Source organism: Bemisia tabaci, chromosome 2 (assembly GCF_918797505.1).
Source record: "Bemisia tabaci chromosome 2, PGI_BMITA_v3".
Classification (NCBI taxonomy): Eukaryota; Metazoa; Arthropoda; class Insecta; order Hemiptera; family Aleyrodidae; genus Bemisia; species Bemisia tabaci.
In genome coordinates, this window is record NC_092794.1 from 36,878,902 (window position 1) to 36,902,953 (window position 24,052).

General features: G+C 37.3%; 2 protein-coding genes across 6 annotated transcripts in view; one reads left to right on the plus strand and one right to left on the minus strand.

The window, feature by feature from the left end:
- The first annotated feature begins 1,328 nt into the window (after nt 1-1,328).
- The window catches only part of Sec20 (vesicle transport protein Sec20), a 37,478-nt gene continuing 14,754 nt past the window's right edge, over nt 1,329-24,052 (plus strand). Inside the window, exons 1-5 of one of the 5 annotated variants that reach the window (XM_072297263.1) lie at nt 1,329-1,554; nt 5,665-5,849; nt 8,658-8,906; nt 13,910-14,092; nt 18,225-18,338. In XM_072297263.1, coding sequence (XP_072153364.1) covers nt 1,474-1,554; nt 5,665-5,849; nt 8,658-8,906; nt 13,910-14,092; nt 18,225-18,338 — 812 coding nt within the window. In that variant the 5' untranslated portion in view covers nt 1,329-1,473. The remainder of the gene's footprint in view (nt 1,555-5,664; nt 5,850-8,657; nt 8,907-13,909; nt 14,093-18,224; nt 18,339-24,052) is intronic. The other 4 variants (XM_072297262.1, XM_072297264.1, XM_072297265.1 and 1 more) reach the window with 4 other exon arrangements.
- LOC109030592 (uncharacterized) lies at nt 19,793-23,059 on the minus strand. Its single transcript, XM_072296606.1, has one exon. It carries the CDS (start codon nt 21,086-21,088, stop codon nt 19,793-19,795), a length of 1,296 nt encoding a protein of 431 aa, XP_072152707.1. The 5' UTR covers nt 21,089-23,059.

Sequence of the window (24,052 nt, forward strand, 5' to 3'; positions counted from 1 at the left end):
ATCCAGTATCACAATTTATATGTATTCAATGTGTTTCCTCATCGAAATGAGCGAAGAAAAAACATTTACTTTTATTTTCACCGAATTAATGAGAGTTTAACTGCCAACTGAGCTAGCAAATGTTTACGGTGAAGCTACTTTATTTGTTTCACGACTCCCAATTTTAGGAATTCTGATAGCGTATACATCATTTCACATTTAATGCAAGGTTGAAATACTTTATGATGGTGGTGGAAGAGACAATTCTGGTAAAATTGAGAGAATAATCAGGAAGAAAAGTTCTTAAACAAATCTCAGGAACTCCATCAGATGATGGGCACTTCACCCTCCAAGGATTTTTACACTATGGAGTTATGGGCTAATACTGACAAGCATAATATGATGGATCTGAGCGGTCTCTTACTTACCTAACTTTGATGAGCGAAGGCCTTAAATAAGTAGAAGAATTGCATTAACTGCTGCCAAGGATTCACAAACTCTGACCTGACCAACATTTCTTTTAGGTACTTGAGATACAGTCAGATGTTTAGAATTCTGGACATTCAGTTATTTTCCACACACAAAAGAATTCGTACAGCTTGCGAGCTTATCCAAACGTTTCATTTACACGCCTCCTTAACAACAAATATCGACGCTTCGCAGCCATAACACTCCGCTTTCAACGCACTACATCAGGCTTAGAGATAGGATGTTGGAGACATCAAGCATTTGATCCACGATTAATACTTATCATAGTGAGCAGCTTATGACATAGACAGTAAATTTTTTTTCGTCAAATTTCAATACAGTGTATCTGTAAGACTGGCAGTGCTGCTGTGATCAGGTTCTTGACAGATCTCAAATAGCTAAAATATCTCTATCCTGCGACATGATATGGAGGTTTATAGATTGAGAATTTGATCACAAGGTATTGATACAGTCTAGAAAAAATTATACACCATTTAAAGTCAAAAGAAAGTTCGATAACTAAAATTATCCATTATGAAGTTGAACAATCTGCGGACCAGGCTCAGAGTCTCGAGGAATCTGCTTCTCACTACATAAAGTGAAACCACCGAAAGTATCACAAATGTTGATTAAAAGGGGCGAATTAATTTTATACCTTCTAATAGGTCATTTTACGACAATTTGGAAGAGTTTCAAATGAAAAATTGGAAAATTTTCCGCTTTGCACTTGATTAGTTGTTGTTGTTGTTGTTGTTGTGTTTAGGTTGATTGGCCTAATTCCGCCTTGCGGATAAACAGCCACTAACGCCGAGTTAGCAATTTATCCTGTCACCATCCAACAGTTGCCGGTTTTTTTCGGGGTTTGCGTTTTACCTGGTTTGCGTTTTATACTAACTCTGTTGAAACCCCGAAAGTAAAAGCTTCCACCTGTCGCTAGGAGGCTAGTGGAGGGATGAGTGGAGGGTCTCTTGTCTCTGGGTAAGGTAGTTCCAGTCCAGTACATTGCGGCTCTACAGCTGTCCCGGAATGGACGGGCTCCAACCAGTTGCTGTAGACACCAGACAAAATCTGATAAAAATTAATTTAGCCCTAAAAGCTAATATATATGTAAGTTCATTTTCTGTCTTTAGTTCCCAATACCCTTTATAAATTTCTTTTAAGTTCAGAGGTTAGTCAAGCGTCTGATGTCGTTAAGCCAGCATGCATTACCTATAGCGCACGGGTTACGTTCAAACTCTCGGCAGCTTTTGAATTTTTAGCGCCAAGAAGGATGAGAATCCCTGCACATGAGCCTAAAATATCATTGAAAACCATAGGATTGGTTAATTCCGAGAAATTAATGCAGAATTCTTTATGGAAAAGAACCTTGCATTTGACATAGGAATTGTCAACAGTATGAAGCAAGGTTATTTTCCTACTAGGATTCTGCTTTCATTTCTCTGAATTTGGTCAATTTTTTGGTCTAAAATTATTCTTTACGCTCACATGCAGGTGCTTCTGTCCTATTTGAGCTAAGATTTTCGACCCAATTCATGCGATATAGACACTATTACTGCCATGCTATGTAAAAACGCTCTTAGAACATTTGAGAGTTGCCAAATTTCCTTCCATTAAATGTTACTTAAATTTTGAGGCAAGTTATGATTCAACGGTGTAAGTCGGCAATCACTTAACTCGGTTTGCGACGTCGCAGACTTCCTGTCATACTTTCTTTTTTAAACAGAAAACTACTCAATGACTCTTCTCTAAAACTGCTGTGATTTTTCTTCTCTGTGCGAAGTTAATGGGCCTGTTGCACCAATTTTTTTTATTGCTTTAATCGAAAGAACTAAGGCTCCTGATGTCACAGGAATTTTCCTGGAGTTTTTTGATCACCGGAAACCCCCAAAAAATCAACTTAAAAATGCCTCAGAATTTGGATTTTCAAAACGGTCGTTTCGGGTCCGCCATTCTTGTGACGTGAAATGATATGACAGACCTGGTTTCTTCATCACCTACAGTGTATTCTCTCGTAAGGAAATGGCAGCCGCTTTTCAAATGTACATATCGAGTCAATCGATAATTTTTTGATCAAAGTGGAAATCAGAAATGGATTCCTCGTACGTTCAAATGGATAAAACCGTCATTAGATAAATAAGAACCGACGGGATAAACCCTATTTTTAAGGAAGACTGTAGTCAATGGGCGATTGTTTACATCTGCTTAGTGATAACAGACATGGACATTAGCTCAATATTTGGCCATTTTCATGAGTTTTTACTTTTCTGTCACTATTTGAAGGTAAGTTCATTTTGTAAATCAATTTTTTAGTGCCTTAGGATCATGTTAAAAGCTGAAAAGGTATACTTTGTTACTTATTAATTCAGAACACACTACGGCAGTCCAACGCTCAAACCTGCATGTAGCAAGTCAGTTGTTACTTCTTAATATTTCACCCTTTATTGCTTCACTGAAGACACCAAAATGATAGTATCAAGCATTGATGATGAAAAAAACTTACCTTTGACAATACTGATGAGACGAAGAGACCGGTATGTTTTAGCTGGAGGCAAGGAAAGTAGACGTAGGATCCTTCTTCGGTTACCAGACTTTATCGATAAACTTTTCTGTATAGTGTTACATTTAAAACACACAGGATTTTAAAATAACAGAAGTTTATAAAACGTGGGAACGTTCTGAATGATATTGAGATGTTTGTTGAAGACTTAAGAATGATTTACACGCATTGAGAGAACATCCATGGTTTGATTGTTGGACTGCCGGAGTGTGTTCTGGATTAATAAGTAACAAAGTATACCTTTACAGCTTTTAACATGATCCTAAGGCACTAAAAAATTGATTTACAAAATGAACTTACCTTCAAATAGTGACAAATAAGTAAAAACTCATGAAAATGGCTAAATATTTAGCTAATATCCATGTCTGTTATCACTAAGCAGATGTTAACAATCGCCCATTGACTACAGTCTTCCTTAAAAATAGGGTTTATCCTGTCGGTTCTTATTTATCTAATGACGGTTTTAACCATTTGAACGTACGAGGAATCCATTTCTGATTTCCATTTTGATCAAAAAATTATCGATTGACTCGATATTTGCATTTGAAAAGCGGCTGCCATTTCCTTACGGGAAAATACATTGTAGGTGATGGAGAAACCAGGTCTGTCATATCATTTCTTGTCACAAGCTAGGCTCCATCAATCACAAGTATGGCGGTTGAAAAACGACCGTCTCGAATGGGTCCGTTCCAAAAACAGCTTTTTTTGAGTTTAAGAGGTCATTTCAAGTTTTTTTAGTAGCGCCATCGTTCTTTTCATGAAATTTGCCATAAGAATCACGCATCAATTTGCAAATCCCCGCACCTTGCAACAGGCCCATTCTGCAAAAACTTCAAGGAATGATGTCAATCTGTTCTCCTATAAAAAAGTAACAAGGAGGTGAAGATTTTTAGACACCGCAAACGAGTTAAGTGATTGCCGACTTACAACGTTGGATTGTTTTACCTTGAATTTTTTAGGAAATTTAGGTGGAATTGCGAATTAATTTATCTGAAAAATTGGAAAGAAAGTGTTCATATGTTCACTAGGAAATTCGTGTTTTATCAAAGGAAATTTGGCAATGCCCAAAGGTTCATGCGGTGTTTTTCCTCAGCATGGCAGATCAGTGGCGACGTCATCATAGGGATTCTCCATTATATCAAATTGGATCCAAACAATAATATTGGCGTAACCTCTTTCAATGCTACTAATGCGTATAAGGCGATATATATATCGCTTTTTTGTGACATGTCACTAATAGCGTCTATATTGCGTGCCAGTTCGACCACATCATAGAGCTTGATGAATCACCTGCATTTGGATCCAATTCCAATCCATTCTGTTAACTTTTATACCAGGGAAACATACATATCTCAGTTTGAGACAACCTCGTCTTCCTGTTATTGTTTACTATTCAGTTGTAGTTTACTAATAATCCTCCTTTTTCCCATGTTTCTTTCTAGTTTCACGATTGAATTTATTTGGACCACATATTTTACTTATACTTTTTTCCCTCATTTTTGCCCCTTCATTTTTTTTAAAAATGAACAAGACCAGGGAGAATGGAGGACTGATGACTCTTTAGAAATAAAATGTATACAACAGTCTCTTCGGTTAAAAAGCATAAAAAGTGATGGATGCAAATAATTGAGTTATAATACAATCTAGACTGTGCGCTACGATCTTTTTATGGGACGATAGGCAACCTGGATTGCATGTAGTGCTGGTCAGCTTGCCAAGTTGCCAGTGTCTTTGTCAAGGTACTTTCAACTACAGGTATGGACAAAAGGGGTGCCGAAGTGGCAGCACCGAGAATGTAGGCCATCGAGCGACGTCGCAATTCAGGGTCATCGCGGTCGGCACTACATGTATATCAGATTGCATGAAATAAGTTGAAGGGATGTCTTTACCTTGCTTTACCCCCCTTGCTGTCTTACCTCTCCCGCCTGAATTCGGGCCTAGCGCGGTCTAGATTGTATTATAGGTCATTGATGCCAATCCTGTATAGAACACGGGTACCCCCTCTTCCTAATAAGTGATATTCAACACCAAGGATCCTGCACACTTCTCATGGGAATGTGGGCCCTTTCTAATTTCCAATTTTTTTATTAAACTCTCCCACGGAGGCTGTTCCAAAGTCATCATTGCGCCAACTTTCTACTAGCCAAAGTTTTTGGGTGCACAATCTGGAATTGAATTTTTGATATTCCCTTTAATGAAATAAAGGAAGTAGGACAATTAAGAGTCACAGCGCAATTCGGTACATTGTGATCAGCTTTCTCTACTGTCAAGGGGCAGTCTTATCTCGGACTCTTCTTACCTTTTCTCTTCACTGTCCAAATTAGTTTCTTCCCCTCTCCCTCTCATCCTTACCCGATAGACTTGTGCCGCATTTTCCCTTAATTACGGTCGGCCGTTCTTGCAAATTACAGAAATTTCAATCACGGATTGTGCGAAACAGGTGGCTCACACAAAGTTCGAGCAATGATGACCATAGATCAGCATCCATAGATGAGTTAAATGCAATGAAAAAATTGAATATCCATCAAGGCACACATTCCCATAAGGAGTGAGTTTTTTTTTTTTTTCTTTTTTTCCAATTTATTCTCTATTATTTATTTTAACATCACCTTCTCCATCTCAGTCGACTGAATGCATAAAAACTCAATCTTAATTTACAGGATATTTATCATTGTGAAGGTCCACCAGAAGTCCTGGAGAAATTAAATGCTCATGGCCGGAGATTAATTGCTGATTTCCGCCGCTTGACTCATGATCTTGAATTCTGGGCCAAAGAGGAAGACTTTAAGAGGAATGAAGAGGAACTTCTCGCAGTTCTGAACAATTGCAGGGAGCAGCTTCTGAGGTTCGTTCTTACTCTAGGAGAACAGTTGATGCAGAGCGTAATGGATTAAAGGAATAACATTTCTTTAATAATGAGAAGACCTTTTTATTCGGTAGAAAAACAGGGAGCACGGAGTTACATGTTAGTCGAGCACACAGAGAAGAAGGCGAGATTCCATACACACCGTATGAGACAATGAGCAAATAAGATGTGTAAGACCCTGATTGGTCGATTCTGATGACATGTTGAGTATGAGCCAATGGCTGTAAATTCAATTGCTGTCAACATCCCCTCTCAATTGATGCACATTAAGAAAATTGATAACATGGAGTTCATACTTAAACACTTTTTAAGATACGTCAATTGCTCCTAGAAAATTGATAACATGGAGTTCATACTTAAACACTTTTTAAAATTCGTCAATTGCTCCTAGCACCCCTTTCAATCGATGGATTTTAAAAAGTTTACGACTTTAGAAAATTTGACAAAGTCTGTGTCTAACAATTTAGAAGTTACATATTTAGAAATAAGTATTCGGCAAAGAAACAAAAAAAGTGTGCCTGATCGGTCAAGTTAGGATCAAATTTCGTAAGTGCTCAAAGGCACATTTATTTAGTGGTTTAGTGAGAATGTCAGCTATTTGTTTCATGAGTGGGAATATATTTAATTTCAATGGTTTTGTTTTTAACTTTTTCCTTGAAGAAATGATGTTTCACATTTTTGTGTTTTAGCCTTCTGGGTTGTTCCATTGATGAGCTAATCTTAATCGATGACTGGTTATCTTCGTATATAACTACAGGCTTTTCTTCCTCACATACACCTATTTCGTTTAAAAGATTTTTAAGCCAGCAGGCTTCACATGTGCTTTGACTCAGTGACACATATTCAGCTTCTGTTGCTGAAAGACTGACACAATTTTGTTTCTTTGATGCCCATGAGACGGTGCAGTTAAAAATTTTGAAGCAGAAACCTGAGGTTGATTTTCGGTCTGTGTTGTCGCCGGCCCAGTCAGCATCTGTAAAGCCTTTGACATTTATTTGATTACAATCATTTCTTTTATAAACTAGTTTGAGATCTAAGGTTCCTTTAATGTAGCGTAAAACACACTTTAAACAAGTAAGAAGTTCTGTACTAGCGCAGCTTTGGTATCTACTTAAGATGCTGATAGAAGCACACATATCAGGGCGACTGCCAAGTATAGCATACATAACACAGCCAATAATTTTTCGACATGTATTTTCCAATTCAGGACTTTCAGATTTAGGTCTTAATAGAGAATAATGATCAAAATTTTGATCCATAGGTGTGTGCACAGGTTTACAGTCAGTCATGTTAAAGCATTTTAATACATTAAGAAGATAATTCTTTTGACTTAAAGTCAAAATTCCCTTTGAAACATCATGCGTAATTTCAATTCCAAGTTAGCTGTTTAGGATACCTAGATCCTTCATTTTAAAGGTACTTTTTAAGTCATTCTTAATAGACTCGATTTCTCTAGGACAGGAACCAGTTGTTATTATGTCATCGACAAAAATGAGAACATACATTCTTTTGTTATTTACAATTTTAAAATACAAACATTGATCGTACTGAGATCTCGTGAAACCTTTTGATATAATGAATTTATGACATTTTTCATACCAGCATCGAGGTGCCCCTTTTAAGCCATAAAAAGATTTCTTTAATTTGCAAATTTTTCCTTGAGGAATTTTACAATTTTTAGGCAATGAAAGATAGATATCCTCTTCAATTTCTCCATGTAGGAAAGCGCTGCAGACATCTGATTGGCTTATCTCCCAGCCTTTTTGAACACCAACAGCTAATAATATTCTAAAAGTATCTAATTTTGCTACAGGAGAATAAATATCACAGTCATTTATATACCCTCTTTGTAGAAAGCCTCGTGCAACAAGACGTGCTTGCATTTGTTTGATTTGTCCATGCTTTCCTCTATTGATTCAAAAGACCCACTTGCTGTCTATCACTGGACAGTTTTCAGGTAGGTCCACAATTTCCCAAGTTTCGTTTTCAGCTGAAGATTCCAGCTCCTTGTTGATCGCTTGTTTCCATTGTTCGGCATATTTGGAATTGAGTGCATCCTTGAGATTTACTGGCTCTTCGGGGTCTGGGATACCGATGAGACCGGTCTCATAATCATCAAAACGAATTGGCGGTTTCAACGTGTTTCGCTCACGAAGTTGATGGTCTGGTTGCACAGCCGGCAACACACTATCACAGGTTTCGAAGCTTGAATTCGATTCTTCAGTTACGTCATCAAACCGATTAATATTACTATCCGAGTCACGGTTTTCGTCACTACTAACGACACTGTTATTTGAATCATTAATTGTAGCATCATCTGCATGAATTTTATTTAAAATACCTTCGAATAGGAAATCATCTAAAACGTTTTCGACTCGATTTATGTTAATATTACTATCAATTTGGTTTTCATTTAAGACATTTTCGACTCGACTAATGTTAATATTACTATCAATTTGATTTTCATTTAAAACATTTTCGACCCGATTTATGTTAATATCACTATCAATTTGATTTTCATTTGAGACATTTTTGACCCGATTTATGTTATTAGCACTATCACTTTGATTTGTTTCACTTTTCTCATCACTGATGCAAACTTGAAACGGATTCACTGGTTTGATTTCCCGTAATTCTTTGTCCGGTGCTATGATGAGGTTTCTTTCCAAAGTCACAACATTTTTGTCCGGGAAATATACTCTGAAACCCTTTGTATTTTCGTCATAAGCAACATAGATTCCAGGTTTGCTTCTGGCGTCAAATTTTCTTTTCTTTTCTTTTCTTTAGGAGTGTGCACCCAGACTTTAGAGCCAAACGGAGCCAGGAGATTTTTGACATCGAAGTTTTTGCCTCTCCACAGCTGATACGGTGTCTTGCCATCGACACTACTTGTTCCAGTGCGGTTGAGTATATATGTTGCTGCACTAGCTGCTTCTGCCCAAAGACGTTTGTCCACGTTCTTCGCAGACAACATGGAGCGAGTTGCTTCCATGATCGTTCTGAGTTGCCTTTCAGCTCACCGTTTTGTTCCGGACGGTAGGGGACGGTTGTTTGAGCTTCAATACCCCTGCGTTCCATGATTTTCCTCATTTCACTGTTGACGAATTCTGTGCCGTTGTCAGAGCGGAGAAGTTTCACTTTTTTACCCGTTTGATTTTCACTTAGGGATAAGAATTTACTGAAATATTCACTGATTTCAGTTTTACTCTTTAGAAAGTAAACTACGCAAAAGGGAGAGTAGTCATCTTTGAAGAGTAGCATGTACGAGGCACCACCAATTGACTTGGTCTCAATTGGCCCGCATAGATCTGTATGAATAATGCTGCATACTTCTGTGGCGCTCGAAGCACTCTCTTTAAACGGAGCACGATGATGCTTTCCCATGGCTCAGCCCTCACAAAAAAGAGGTTTAGAAGATGCTTTACAGTTCACGCTGTTTGTCATTCAAATCTTTTTAACTTGAGTTATGTTTTGATGTGCAAGACATTCATGGCACCAAGCAAGCGACGGATGTCTATCAGGGTATACACTGAGGTAACTACTCTCAATACTTTTGCTGAGATCTTGAAAATGCATTTTGTACAACTTTGTACAACTTCACGAATTGCTGTTGCATAGACTTCATTTGACTTTTGATGCACAAATTTGGCTTCATTCGCAACAGACAGCAAAAAAAATCCAGCATCAAGTGCTTTACCCAGTGAGAACAGATTAATTGCTAGGTCAGAAACAAACAAAACGTCGTTAATTTTAACTTCTCGGCAATTTTCACCAACAAACGACTTCACAGATACATTCACTTGACCTTTCGCACTGAAACATGAACTATCACCAATCGTTATATTACATGGAACTTGGAGGCATTTAAGTTCGTGAAAAAAATGCTTATCATTGCACATGTGCTGTGATGCACCGCTATCTAAAATCCAATCAGATGATTTATGCTTCCTGTGAGCGCCAAAAAATGCTACATTGCCGTTTTGACTGCTTGATGTTTTATTATCGTTGTTTGAGGCTTTACCTTTACTTCGACGACGGTTCCAGCAAAATCTCGCTTTATGACCAGGCCTATTACAGAAATTACACACTAACCCTGTCAGATGTTTATTTTGACTGCTTCGAACATTGAAACATTTACTTTTTCTGTGACCAAATTTCTTACAGGCATGACATTGAATACGACTAATGTTCCTCGCAGCAAGAGCAACCGGGGTTTTCTTCTTCACTGTCATTTGAACGCTGTTCTTCAATCAATAGTCTGGATGTTAAACTAGCTAGCGTTTGTTCCCCAGACGGAACTGATTCCCAAGCAGATACAAAATAACGGTATTTGGTAGGTAGGCTCATAAGGATTTTAGTCATAATCATTTTATCAGAGATTTCTTCGCCTTATTGCTTTAACGTAGTGGACGGATTCTGAATTTTAGTCACAAAATTGGAGACAGAGTCTTCAAACTTCAAATTAAAGAACTGTTGTTGAAGTAGGTGGACACTTACATTTGACTTCTGCTCATAGATAGTTTGCATTTTGTCCCACATTTGCTTCGCCGAGTTACAGGTCATGATGTGTGAGAGCGGTTCATCTTCCATTCTTGTGACCAACACCTCCTGAGCCTTGGCATCCCTCAACTTGTACTCAGCCAGTTTCTTTTCTTCAGCAGGAACTTCTTCCTCTCCTACCGTGAGAGCGTAGAGACCTTTCGCCATCAGAACAACCTTGACCTGAAATTTCCAGACATTCCAATTTTTGCCGTTGAATTTCAGGTAGCCGTGTACATGCATCTCCATTGTGATAATAGATTCAGCACCACGCTACAACCGACACAAAACTCAAACCAAAACGCAAAACCGGAACAAATTTCGACCAACTCACTACGTAAGGCCCATAACCTGATGCAGAGCGTAAAGGATTAAAGGAATAACATTTCTTTAATAACGAGAAGACCTTTTTATTCGGTAGAAAAACAGGGAGCACATACCCAAGTAGCATTTTGCAACGAAAAAATTGCAATTTAAATGAAATAAAATTTCCAGATGATTTCAATTTTCTTGCAAGAAAATTGCAATTATTTTACAACATCTGACCCCCTCATTGTAAAAAAGTTGCAATTTTTTTTTTTGCAAAGAAATTTCAATATTGACGACCTTTAAATTTCAACCCCTAAATTTTCCGGGGAAATTATAATAATTCGAACCCATGCTTACCTAATGTCCTACGACGTTTAGCAGCATAAAATACCGGACGCTCTTGAGTGGGCTTGAACCCGACCCGCGAATGTCTAAGCGGAGCACTCTTCCACTGAGCTTCAGGGAGCTGATGATGAGCTGAGTTGAAATCACGCCTGTTAAGGCTGTTATCGCATGCATTGCGTCAGTGCGTGGCTCAACATTCATCATAGATTTGATTAACGCCGTTTTTCTCAGGCTTCTTTCTTTTGCCTATTATTTATTTTTTTTCGTGTTATTTATTTTTTTCATATTTTTTTTGTCTGATTTTTTTTTCGATATCACGAATAGGTACTCACACTAAATTTACACCGGTGTAAATTACACCACATACTAACTTGAGAACTTAAAAATATTTTCAAAAAATATTTTTAAAATATTTTCAAAACTTTCTTAAGGAATATTTTTAACATGCATGTTTACAGGCAATATTTTTGAATTATTTTAAAAATATTTTTTGTAAACATTTTCAAAATATTCCTTTAAAATGTTTTAAAAATATTTTGAAAATATCTTAATTACAATATTGCCATGAAAATATTTTGATAAAAGTGACAATATTTTCAAAATATATTGGGCTATATGGGTTAGGTGAGACATTTAAGTCGAAAAAACTTTAAAACAACTAGAGAATTGGATGCCAGGCACATGGCGTGAATTTGTTACAACATGATTGCACCGAAATTGCAGTCTTTATAGTGCCTTGAAAAAGAAGGTTAGGCAACAAGCATAATCTACATTTCTTGCAAACTTATTGCAATAAAATTGCAACTTTTTAAGCGCCTTCAAATGAACGTATAGGCAACAAGCAAAAATTGCAATCAACTCACAATCCATTGCAATGAAATTGCAATCCATGCTACTTGGGTAGTTACATGTTAGTCGAGCACACAGAGAAGAAGGCGAGATTCCCTACACACTAAATGAGACAATGAGCAAATAAGATGTGTAAGACCCTGATCGGTCGATTCTGATGACATGTTGAGTATGAGCCAACGGCAGAAAATTCAATTGCTGTCAACAACAGTGCTAAAATGTGACTTACAAGGCTGTTAATTTTAGTTTTTAAGTCATAATTTAGGTACTTATGTTGGGTTGGCATCCCTCCTTGTTTTCTCTGACATGTCTTCTTAGATTTTTCAAGGCTCTTTTTTTTACAATTATTTGCCCTTCGCAGGTTCAGATTCACTTTCTAGCTGCCAAACTATTTCGCCATTGTAGCGCTACAGTTGCTTTCGCCTCTATTTTTCTGTGAATTCTTGGTAACATTCAATATCGTTTGTTCTAAGTATATTAGAAAATGAGATGGAACTAATGCCATTTGGTCTTCCCTTCAAAAATTAAGGCGTGGAAACTGAATAGGTATTGCATGCTCCTTGGCGTGTCAAAATCACTTAAGTTTTCCCAGATCGATTTACAGATTTCCAGAGTAAAGTATTTCAAGACTAAGAATTAAAAATTGAGTGTTTAACATCCTCCAAAATTTCAAGAATACCTTACCTCTCAAATTCACTTTTGATGTATGGAAAGGTAACTGATGACAGTCTAGATGTCACCAAGGAGAAAAGCAGCGTACCTTCAGAGTCATTTCTGTTTCTAAACGGTGGATCAAAAAGATATATCTTTGGCTATACTTTTAAATTTCCGTGTGGATGGTACATCTACATTTGAAAGAGAAAAAAAGGGAGAAAAGTACGTAAACTTGACGCTAACATCATAGGTGATGTAAAGATGTCCTTTTTTAAAAAGAAATTGTCCATTTTACTTACAAATGTCCCCTTTTGTTTGTATTCAAAGTGTCCTGTTTCTGTCTTCTTTTTTGCCTCAGCCTCTCCTCTTTTTTAATTTTTGGATTTAGAAGTCCTAACGTATCCTCGTTTTTATTTTTCCAGTCGAAAAGCTCATGTTTTTCCTTGCCCATGATTTGACCAAAATTCATTGACTGAATAATAAATCCATTCTAGAATTCTTGAGTTATTAGAGGTGTCGTCAGCTAAGTTGACGGTTGTTTACTTTTGGTTTGCAAGCGCCAACGACGAATTTGGGCCTCTGAACGAAGCGGCGTTCGCTACTATCCACATTGAAAACATCAGTCTCATGATCGTATCGTAAAAAAAACCACTTATCAGTTATGATTTGCAACTTTTTTGTGGTTTTGATTTCTGTGTGGCTAAAAATTAAAGTGTTACAAGGTTTGAAAGTATTAAAAAAACTTATCCAAGCTTGTGCTCTTGCTTCTGAAAGAGCCAGATGTTTTCATGTGGATAGTAGTGACGCGAAAACGCCTGCAAACCGAAAGTAAACAACTGTCAACTTAGCTGACGACACCTCTAATATTGACGATCATAATGGTTGACATATTGCCCCAAGGTCTCCTTTTAATATCTCATGAAAATGAAGTTTTCATCTATCTGAGGACATTTTTTATTTAGAATTCTTTTAGCTTGGTCTTAAAATCAAGACTACCTTTTAACCCTCCTAGGTATAGCTGAATGAAGTAAAGACAAAGATTTTGACTCCCTGTCAAAATCATGGCGAGTGTGGATTTTTTGTGAAATCAGCCGATCTAATTGGGACTTATGGTATTCAATGCTCCTCCTGAATAACGCTTCTCATTTGACATTTTTCGATAAATAGAAGTACCAATTCTTTTGAGTCAATGGGTCCGTTGCGCTGGTCAGAGAGCTTTGTTTTGATACTTGATTCTGGAGGATCAGCCAAAAAAATAATATCTGTCCAAACAGCAACTCTATACATTCTATATTAACAGAAGTTTCACGCTCTGAAAAATACTGTTTGCTTTCATTTGTCAGGGAGACACATTTGCACTTGTTACTCAACGTGAAACTCGTGAACAACGTGAATCAATATCCCAGAACGATTGCAAAGGAAGAAGTAGATGCAGCCAAGTCAGCATTATGGCTGACGAACGGACACCTGAAAGGGGAGGCCGAAAGCCTGATAATAGCAGCTCAAGACCAAGCCCTGGCAACGCGGTACCGTTGAACCCGTGATAACGAAAATAGATACTCTTCCTCAATGCTCTTTTCGCGGAATTAATGATTCTCTCTTTTAATAAGTCCGATATTGAACTTTAAGCGCTGAATTTAAAGCTCCAAGTTTAAATTTAGAATAAATCTTGATCTTCATTGACTCACAATCAGCTTTACGAGGCCATACATCACGAATCGTGAATCTAATGCTGTTGTATTTGAGGAAAAATCGCACCAGGCTGCAAAACTAGGAAGAACTCGCGCGAATAAGTTCAGAAAAGGCATGCCTACTTAAAGGGCACGAAGAGTCCAAACATCATTTATCAGAATACAGTGTAGCTGTATCAGTACATGGTAGTGACATTATCGGTGAGAAGTTTGTACCAGATTCACAACACCAATATTTTATATTTGGTACTTTGTTGCTGTTCTGGACAGTACCTAATCTCCAGAATGTGAATGGAGGCGGTGAAATCGAAAATATCGACTTTGACCGTTTCTCTGCACAAAACGGTGAGGATTAAGAGACAGTTTGCAGTTGGTACTCAGTGAGCACTAGTCAGATATTTGTATTGTTAAGTGAGAGAAGTAATAGAGCACATCGAATAAAACACATCTTATGTTTAAATTACTACTCATATATGACAGTGTCACCTGTCGGGCGTTCATTTCTTTCCCTGTCAAAATCTCTTTTTGATGCTCTCTTTTTCGAGAACGTCCAAGTACGTAGTTAAATCATGTCTTTGTGTTTCATATCTGTCCAGTGTCGGAACTTGAGGAGAAATTATTTATTATAGTTTCAGTGAATGTGTTTGTACTGAAACATCATCGGCGTGAAAGAAGAGCGGGCCGCTCTCCTTTTATGCATCGATGAGCAACACTTGACTAAACAGCCACCACTTTGCAGCTTTACTTCGAACGTGTGTTCAGGTTTAAATTTAAAAAAAGCAGTAATGGAGCCCTCTGAGCGGCCGCTCGGCGCTCGGTGGACCTCTAAAGTAGCGCTACGGAGCTGTAATTTTAAAAAAGTGAATTTTTTGTAATTTCTGAACTCAGCGACCCTCTAGAACCCCTATAAACTTATTTTTCACGGTTTGAACGTTCAATCTGATTCAATAACACACAAATCCGGCTTTTTGGCGCGCGAAAGTAGGTCGGCGCGCGTTGAGCGATAACTTCAATCGCTCATAATTTCGCAACCGTTTGGTTCCCCAGCTTAATGGACCACTCGCACAGTGCGCTTGAACTCATCACTTATTATGCGACTTGAATGTACATCAAAAATTCAAGTTGGAGGTTGTAGTGGGGTACTCCCTGATGGGCTTTTGGGCGATTTCGAAATAGGTTGTCGGAGCTCCTGGAAAAATAATCGCATTTTTGTGGTTTTTTAGGGGTAAAATAGCAAAATTGGCCATGGGGCGACAAATTAAAACCTCTCTCCCTCATCCTTGCCTTGACCGATCGGAATCTTTAGTATGTTTTCACCTGGTATAAGACGTGACTTTTCTGAACTTTCATGCCCATACAAAAAATTTTGCCCCTGCAGCAGCGTTGCCAAGTTGCGGACTCCAAAATATCGAATTTGATGATAAAATGAAGGTTTCGAAGTGTGATTTCCTTTCAGAATTAAAAATTCAAATCGTAGGTTGTAGTAGGGTACTGCCTGATGGGTTTTTGGCTAATTTCGAATAGAGTGTTTGAGATTTTTGAAAAATAATTGAATTTTTGTGGTTTTTTAAGGGTAAAATAGCACACTGGGCATGGGGCGACAAATTAAACCTCTTCATCCTTGCCATGACCGATCTGAACTTTTAGTATGTATTAACCTTGTATAAGGTATGACTTTTCTGAAAAACTTCATGCCCATACAAAATTTTTTGGTCCCACGGCAGCGTTGCCAAGTTGCGTACTCAAAAATATTGAATTTGATTATAAAATGAAGGTTTCGAGGTGTGTTTTCCTCCAAAATTTCACGAAAAATGTGCAGTCTGAGAGTTTTCGATAAGAAAAAGCATATTTGGAAAATTTAGAGTTGCAGCATTGCCAGCTTCACAATTTAAAATTTGTCAAAATGACCTGAATCGCGTTGGAACCTCAAGGTCTGGATTTTTATTTCGTTCAGAATTGGTCATTACGGTTCTTCTATACTCTATGCATTTAGGTACCATAAAAATTATGCCATCACTTACTTGATGGGTGCAGCCAACTCAACGAGAGAGGCCGGACAAAGCGAAGATTCGGGGAAAAGCCAGCGGTTTGGGTTGAGAGAAAGTCCTTAAATCTACTCCATCAACAGAAAGTAGAATTTGAGAACTCTCTCCCACCCCCCAGACCTTATCCCTGTTGCTGTCAATACTGTGAACATTCTATCTAAAATCTTACCCCCCAAATTTCTCTCAAAAACATGAAAAATTAAAACACAAATAAAATGAGTGGAAAACGACGACTCAAAAAAGTTTGAAAGTCCCCGAATTAGACCTCCTTTCACAGCGGATTGGATAGTTCGAATCCAGAAAATTACCTTCATCAATTTAAGAATAAAAAATTTGCAAAAAATTACAATAATTTTCAGTTATATTGAAATAAATTCCCTCATAACAAAAGTGGACTAGACAACGAAATTAAAGATGTTTTGTAAATTTTGTGTCATACAAAGAGAACTTTCTGTCAACCCAAACCACTCGTTTTCCACTGACTCGTCGCTTTATCTGACCTCTCTTGTTGAGTTAGCTGCACCCATCAAGTAAGTAATGGCATAATTTTCATGGTACCTAAATGCATAGAATATAGAAGCACCGTAATGCCCACTTCTGAACGAAATAAAAATCCAGACCTTGAGGTTGCAACGCGAATCGGGTCATTCTGACGAATTTTAAATCGTGAAGCTGGCAATGCTGCAACTCTAAATTTTCCAAATATGCTTTTTCTTATCGAAAACTCTCAGACTGCACATTTTTCGTGAAGTTTTGGAGGAAAACCCACCTCATAACCTTCATTTTATTATCAAATTCAATATTTTGGAGTCCGCAACTTGGCACCGCTGCCGCGGGGGCTAAAAATTTTGTATGGGCATGAAGTTTTTCAGAAAAGTCACATCTTATACTAGGTGAAAACATACCAAAAATTCAGACCGGTCAAGGCAAGGATGAGCAAGGAGGGGTTTAATTTGTCGCCCCATGGCCTATTTTGCTATTTTACCCCTGAAAAACCACAAAAATGCGATTATTTTTCCAGGAACTCCGACAACCTATTTCGAAATTTCCCAAAAGCCCATCAGGGAGTACCCCACTACAACCTCCAACTTGAATTTTTTATGTACATTCAAATCGCATAATAAGTGAGTTCAAGCGCACCGTGCTCATGGAATGCAGGAAAATACGAACAATTTTAAGAAACTGGTTTTGTTTCAAATAAAAAATTGAGATTTTTGTGTATTCTTTGTTCTGTTCTGGACTGAAAAACTGAAAAAAGCACATATGTTAACTTGACATGACCTTGACTCGTACCTTGACTTGTTGATTTGGAATTTTGACCTTTAGAATCTTAAAGTATGCAATTTTTGACGATCTTTCGTCCAAACCGGACTTTCATATCTTTCTTTGTTCAAGAGATATCGAGGTTCACAGGTTGTGACCCCCCCCCCCCCCCCCGCCCTAGCGCCCAAAATTTTTCGGAGGTCTGAAAATTTAGGAAAAGAAGTGCTCAAGTATGAGTATTCAATAGACAAAGCTTGAATGAATTCCGGGGGCGGGGGAGGGCGAAAAAAAACCGCTCTTGGGTCAAGCTTTTTACTTGAAATGAATTTTTCCCTCAACAATGAGTCTGTATTTCTGTTTTTGCAAAACCAAGCACTTATGTTATGATGTCATATCAAATTCTTTGTCTCTAACTTTCTTAGAGGCGCTTAATATCCACCTCTAATTTGTTTATTGAAAGAAGTTAATACTGCCTAATGCAAAGTACTGTAGGTGGGTTCAAATAAATTGTTTTTGGCCTCTGGAACTATCCGCTATCGGGCTATTCAGTCAGTTTTCCAACTGAGGGGCCCACTGGGTAAAGTGTCGGAAGTCATAAATGGACCATTCAGGTTTGTATGGTACCATAACTCTAATTTTAAGTTTTCTTTCATTTTCAGCACAACAGCAGAGTTCAAGAAAGCAAACATAGCCTGTTTACAAGCCATAGAAAGATCCAACAAAGCACAACTATTACACTCTGAGATAGATTCCAACACTCAGTTAAAAAATAGGTATAGTCAATGATTTTTCCAACCTCTTTTACATGTGCAGGGTCACTATGAGTGGTGGTAGCCAATCAGGGCAAGTCACTGATCCATCCGCACTGGCAACAAAACACAGCCCGGGAGGCATTAACACTATAACTACACGCATCTTGCTCATTTGAGTTTCTAGTTGCAATTTTCAAAACAACGGAGCAACGGAATTCAAAAATGGTGTCTTTGGGTGCGTTTCAGTCCCATCTAATTGACTAAAGAGTTTCAGTGAAGGTAATAATGTTTTAAAAGAGATAATGACTCATACAAACCGAAAACAGTGAAAAAGATCCACTCTCGCAGTATTTGCAGTTCCCCACTGAGATACGAAAAATATGAAACATCAGAGCCCGACATAATTATCAAACAACGTGTCATGTTCCCATTTAGTGCACTTCCAAGTTTTATTCAGCCTGGAGCCATCCTAAGAGAAAAATCGCCCCTGAATTGCTTTTTAGGTGCAATGGCGACTCAACCACCCGACAGTTATCATTGAATTTCTTGCTCATACTATTCTGGAATGAGGCTATGGTTATTTTAAGGTATCATCCTCAAGATATGAGGATTCTAAGAATTATATATATGTAGGGGTTTACCTCTACCGTCAGGCTGTAGCTAAGTCTACATCCCAAAAATCTTCAAAGTCTACTTCTCTAACACATACCTTTGATGGTGAACTCAAGCTTAACAAAAAACGAACCACGAATGCTGAGGTTAAGGTCTGTGCACTCAAAGAGTGCGGGGGTGTTACCTTGAAGGGGGAACGAAAATTTGGCTTCAGTCGTTTGGCAATATGGCCACGTAAATATGATAGTCCAGGGATTTTTTATGGAAAAACGTGACAGACTTTTTTTTTTTTTTTTTTTTTTTTTTTTTTTTTTTTTCACAAAACACAACTCATGTGCACAGGGCAGCTTTTAGACTTTTACGTCTTTAAAAAGCATGTTTTAACATTTAGCTTATTGTTTGCTAAGATTAACTAATTTTAACAAATTGTACCACCTAAAATAAAAACAGGTGGGGAAAGAATAAAACCTAATTATTTCAAAATAATAGTGATTCTATTATCTTAGCTGGTTATGACGGGTTTTCCGTCCTAACTCCTAAACAAAAAATTTACGTTTCTCCTTAAATGTCTAAAGAGCATTAGAAGGCGTGAGATTTAAACTGTGGCTTTTTTGCCTATATTTCTTTCTAGAAATTCTGTTAAAGTTAACACAACTTCCTTGAAGTTTTGAGTTTGCGACTCTATTAATTTTTCAAGTTTATCCAGTCTCTTCTCAAATAATTCGAATTGGAGTTGATAATTTTTGATGGTAATTGATTCATTCATAGTTGATTGTGAGTCAGGGGTTTTGTGTGATTGGAAAGATTGCACTTGATCTTGACTATGATTGGCGCCGCGTAATATATCAGAGTAAGACTTGGCTTTACCTTGTGTTTCTGCATTTTGAGTTACTTCCTCTTTTTTCAGAGGGGGAATATCCGTTTTTGTATTTCGGATCTGACTTTGCAGCCGAGGAAATTTGCAGGGTGTTGACCCCCGCGCAGATTGGAGGTGGTGAACATGTTGGAATACCCTCAATTGAGGGGGTTCTTATGGGACATTCCTGTGCGACGTGAAAACCTCTGCACCAAATGCAACGCAGGGGACGAAAACATCCTCCTTTTGCATGACCAAAAGACCAGCAGTTTTTACATTGTATGATCTTTCTTTGAAGTTTAGGTGGTTCGAAAGAGATTAAAAATTGTTTGATTTCCTTAATAGAGTCTGAACTTTTTTTAAAATCAGAGAAATTTTCCCACGGTTCGAAATCAACAAAAAAGAGGGCAAGTCTACTTTTATCTTTTAATCTACGTACTTGGCTAACGTTTCTGACGATAATGTTTTCTCTTTTTTCGAGACTAGTTTTAATGTCGCTTGTCAAAAAGTCCACAGGTAGACCCCTAATGACCATTCTGACAGCTTTAACATTTCTAGGTTGAAATGTATGAAAAGGGATCTTTTTCTCTTTAAAAGAGTTAGTTAAATTTTTATACTCATCAATCGAGTTGACAACAACTTTTAGTTGAGTGCGATTGATTGCTTTCATTTTTGCCGCTAAGGCAATTGGATCGACTTCAAGTTCCCTAAATTTGGCTGAATCTTTGATTCGTGAGACAAATATGGGAGGAGGAAGGGAGGGTTTAACAATTTTTTCACTATTAGCATTTGAATCACCGAGTACACTAAATTTAGAATTATTAAGGTTAACTTTCACAGGAGTTTTTTTCTTGTTTTTATTAACATTAGAGTTTATTGGCTTTTTCTTGGGATCCTTTTGTGGTGAACCCGTGGAAGAATGATGTTTCCTTTTGGAGGGTATGATTGTTGTCCATCCATCTTCATCTGTGTTTGAAGTATTCTTGGGTGTATTAGAGTGAGTAATTTTCACACATGGAAGAAAAATATCTCCGGAAGTGGATATGTCAGTATTCACGGGAGTAGAAGTGGAGCTAGAAGTACCTGATTTGGTATTAGCGTTACAGAGTTTTTTGGCTTCCTCACTGCTGAAAACTGGTAGATTTACACACTTTGTGCACACAAGGAGATTTTTCCAATGTACACAAATAAAATGAGGTTTTTGGTTTGAACATGAAACAATCTTAATATCACAGATAATACAGACCTCTGCAATATTATTATGTTGGCAATATAAAAATGCACCCGGTGACTTAGAGGCCATCACAAAGCAAAAACGCGTAACTTATCAGCACTAGAGTTGGAGCGCTCGGAGAGCAGACGTCCGAACTCGTTCGCTTATCAGATGTCACTGAACGTAACAGACTACACCACGGGTTCACGGTACCTATCCCCCTTTTTTGGGGTCGTAGAATCCGAATTTGAAGTTTGCTGCCTCATAAGTAGCTATAAAGCGTTGTCCGTAAAATTGAAAAAACTTTGCCAAATTTCCGTTTCTTCAGTTTTATGCTGATAACTTTTTTGTAATCCAAAAATTCAAAATTTGTTTGCACGACGTGAAAAAGCATAAATTCCCAAAGAAATTGGTGTATACATATTCTATTTTAGCATCAAAATTGACAGAGCTCCATCACTTGCTCAGGGATGTCAAATCTCTGGCTCGTGGAGAGCACTGCACACGCATCGGGAGCCATGCAGCGGTCCAAGCAAATGTCTGGTCTGTTACACGTCACCAACGCCGATTTTGAAGCAAATAAGTAATTTCTGGCTATAAATTAGCTATGATCATTGAGTCTCCGGCAATATTTTTTGGAAAGGAGTTACAATGTTCACGAAAATTGCCATATTTATCAAAAAAAAAATCATAGACTAACGCTAATCTGAGCTATAAAATCATCAGAAACATTCAGAAAGGTGTGTCGCCACATTCGGCAACGCATTTTAGCTGTAGCATTTAGTGCAATTTTTATCTTGCGGGACGGAACCAAGAGGTAGAGTTTAAAAAATGTCATCAAATTGTTTGTTAGAGTCTATTGGAGCAAACTGTCTTTGTTAAGTCTTAACCATCAAAAAACCCTCAAAAAGGGTAAAAAACCCATCAACCCTATGAGATCTTGTCACAAAATTAGTATGTATCTGAAAAAAATTTAAAAAAATGAGAGGAGAAAAATATTAATCTCTCGAAAATTACATAAGGAGAAAAGAAAAGTAACTCTCACACTGTCTGTCTTTTCCGTTTCAAACCTCAAAATGTCTGATATCATTTGAGGTCAAGATTTTTTTCGAGTTAGTTAATTAGTTAGAAAATGTTAGATAATAAATCAAAAGAGATAGAATCACAATTAGCTGAAATATAGTTAAGTAATATAAAAATCCAAAAACTAATAAGGGACAATAAGAAACTAACAGATCAGCTAATATCACATGAAAACACTGATGACATCTTACTATCAAAAACTAATACCAATAAAATGCCAAAAAAATAAAATAATCCTGACAGTCCATCAGCCGAAATTCTGAGAGAAAAATTTAATCACTCTTTTATTCCAGATGCCCTACAAAATAGTACAAAAATACACTTATTATTACTCAGTGCTTCACATGGTCGAAGTTTATCTTTTATTCTCAAAGATATTTTAGGTAGTAATAGCAATTTTAATATAATATCTATTTTCAAACCAAATGCAATGATCGAACATGTAATTGAAAATCTAGAAGATCCAACTAAAAATTTCACTGAGGAAGCTATCACAGTTGTCATTGGTGGTTCAAACAACTTTAATTATCACAGCAGATGAAATGGCAACCGGTGCTATCATAAATTAATAGGCATAATTAAGTGTGTTAAAAAACCAAAAAATTTTATTCATGAAATACTACCTAGATACGACCTATCACCAAACATGTATAATCAATTTTGTCAATTCGGAGGTGCTATGAACAATATTCATAATACAATTATCCAAGAAACTACTGGATGATCAGTGAATGACAGTCTATGTATCTTAGATTTAATTATTTGTCCATTCATAATACAATTATCCAAGAAACTACTGGATCCTTTTCCGTATCTTGTTAGTACATTATCATGTGAAAAGAACGTGCCATAGGAGTCTACAAGTTGCCTAAGTTCAATATTATCAGAGTCCAAGAGGTTTTCCATTTGTATATTAAAATAACCACCTATAAAAAATTTAACATTTAATAGACAGTACTTGTTTAGAATGGAGTTTTTTTTTTTTTTTTTTTTTTTTTTTTTTTTTTTTATTTTTTTTTTTATTGTTTATTGTCGCAATAGATTACATAAATTGAAATACACTTACAGTAAAAGTGTGTAAATAGATATTAAAGAGAAACAATAATGATTAGAACTATAATACAAATTAGGGGCAAATTTTTTGCTGAATAAATAAAATAGAATAAGAGATAAGTAGTAATGAAAATTACTGGAGTCAGCTAGGGTTATTGTTAGCGACGCCGGGATCCGCCAGTTGGCATGCATCGGCATATATCTGTTGGTCTATTATTTCTTTTTTGTTTGTGAGGACTATTTTAATATATGTACAAATTTTGGACCAATTTTCTCTAGAATCTAATAAACATTTTTGGAAATTTACGGTGGTGAATGTCTTTTTAATTTCTGTCTCTAGAATAACTCTCTCCGAATTAAATTTATTACACAAGAAAATAGAGTGCTCTGGAGTATCGAGAGCATCAGGGCATTACGGGCAGAAGGGGGATGGTGAGATTTTCATACGATGAAGGTAGCTATTGAAGGCGCCATGTCCAGTTAGAACCTGCGTTAGGAAGAAATTTAAATCGCCAAATTTCTTGGTAAGCCATTCTTCCGGGTCCACAATGAGTTTCTTAAGCCAGGTATCTTTAGAAGGGTCCTGTTTCCATTCCGTGATCCAGTCTTCCCTGATCGCAGCTTTGATGGTGGGTTTGTCCGCTTCACTATGGTAGAGCTTTAGCCTTTCTTTAATCAGATGATTTATGGGAGGGATACCACTTATCATATCGAGGGCTGTGTTCGAGGCTGTCCTATATGCCATGCATATACGCAGCTTGAGAGGACGAATGGTTTTTGTAAGAAGCTTCTTGTTTTTGTTTGATACTCCTCCTGCGGCCCAGACATTAACAGCGTAAAAGATGATCGAGAGAATGGCCGATGGGATAAGCTTCCTCTTCATAAACGAGGGTCCGTCTATGTTCGGAAGAATGCAGC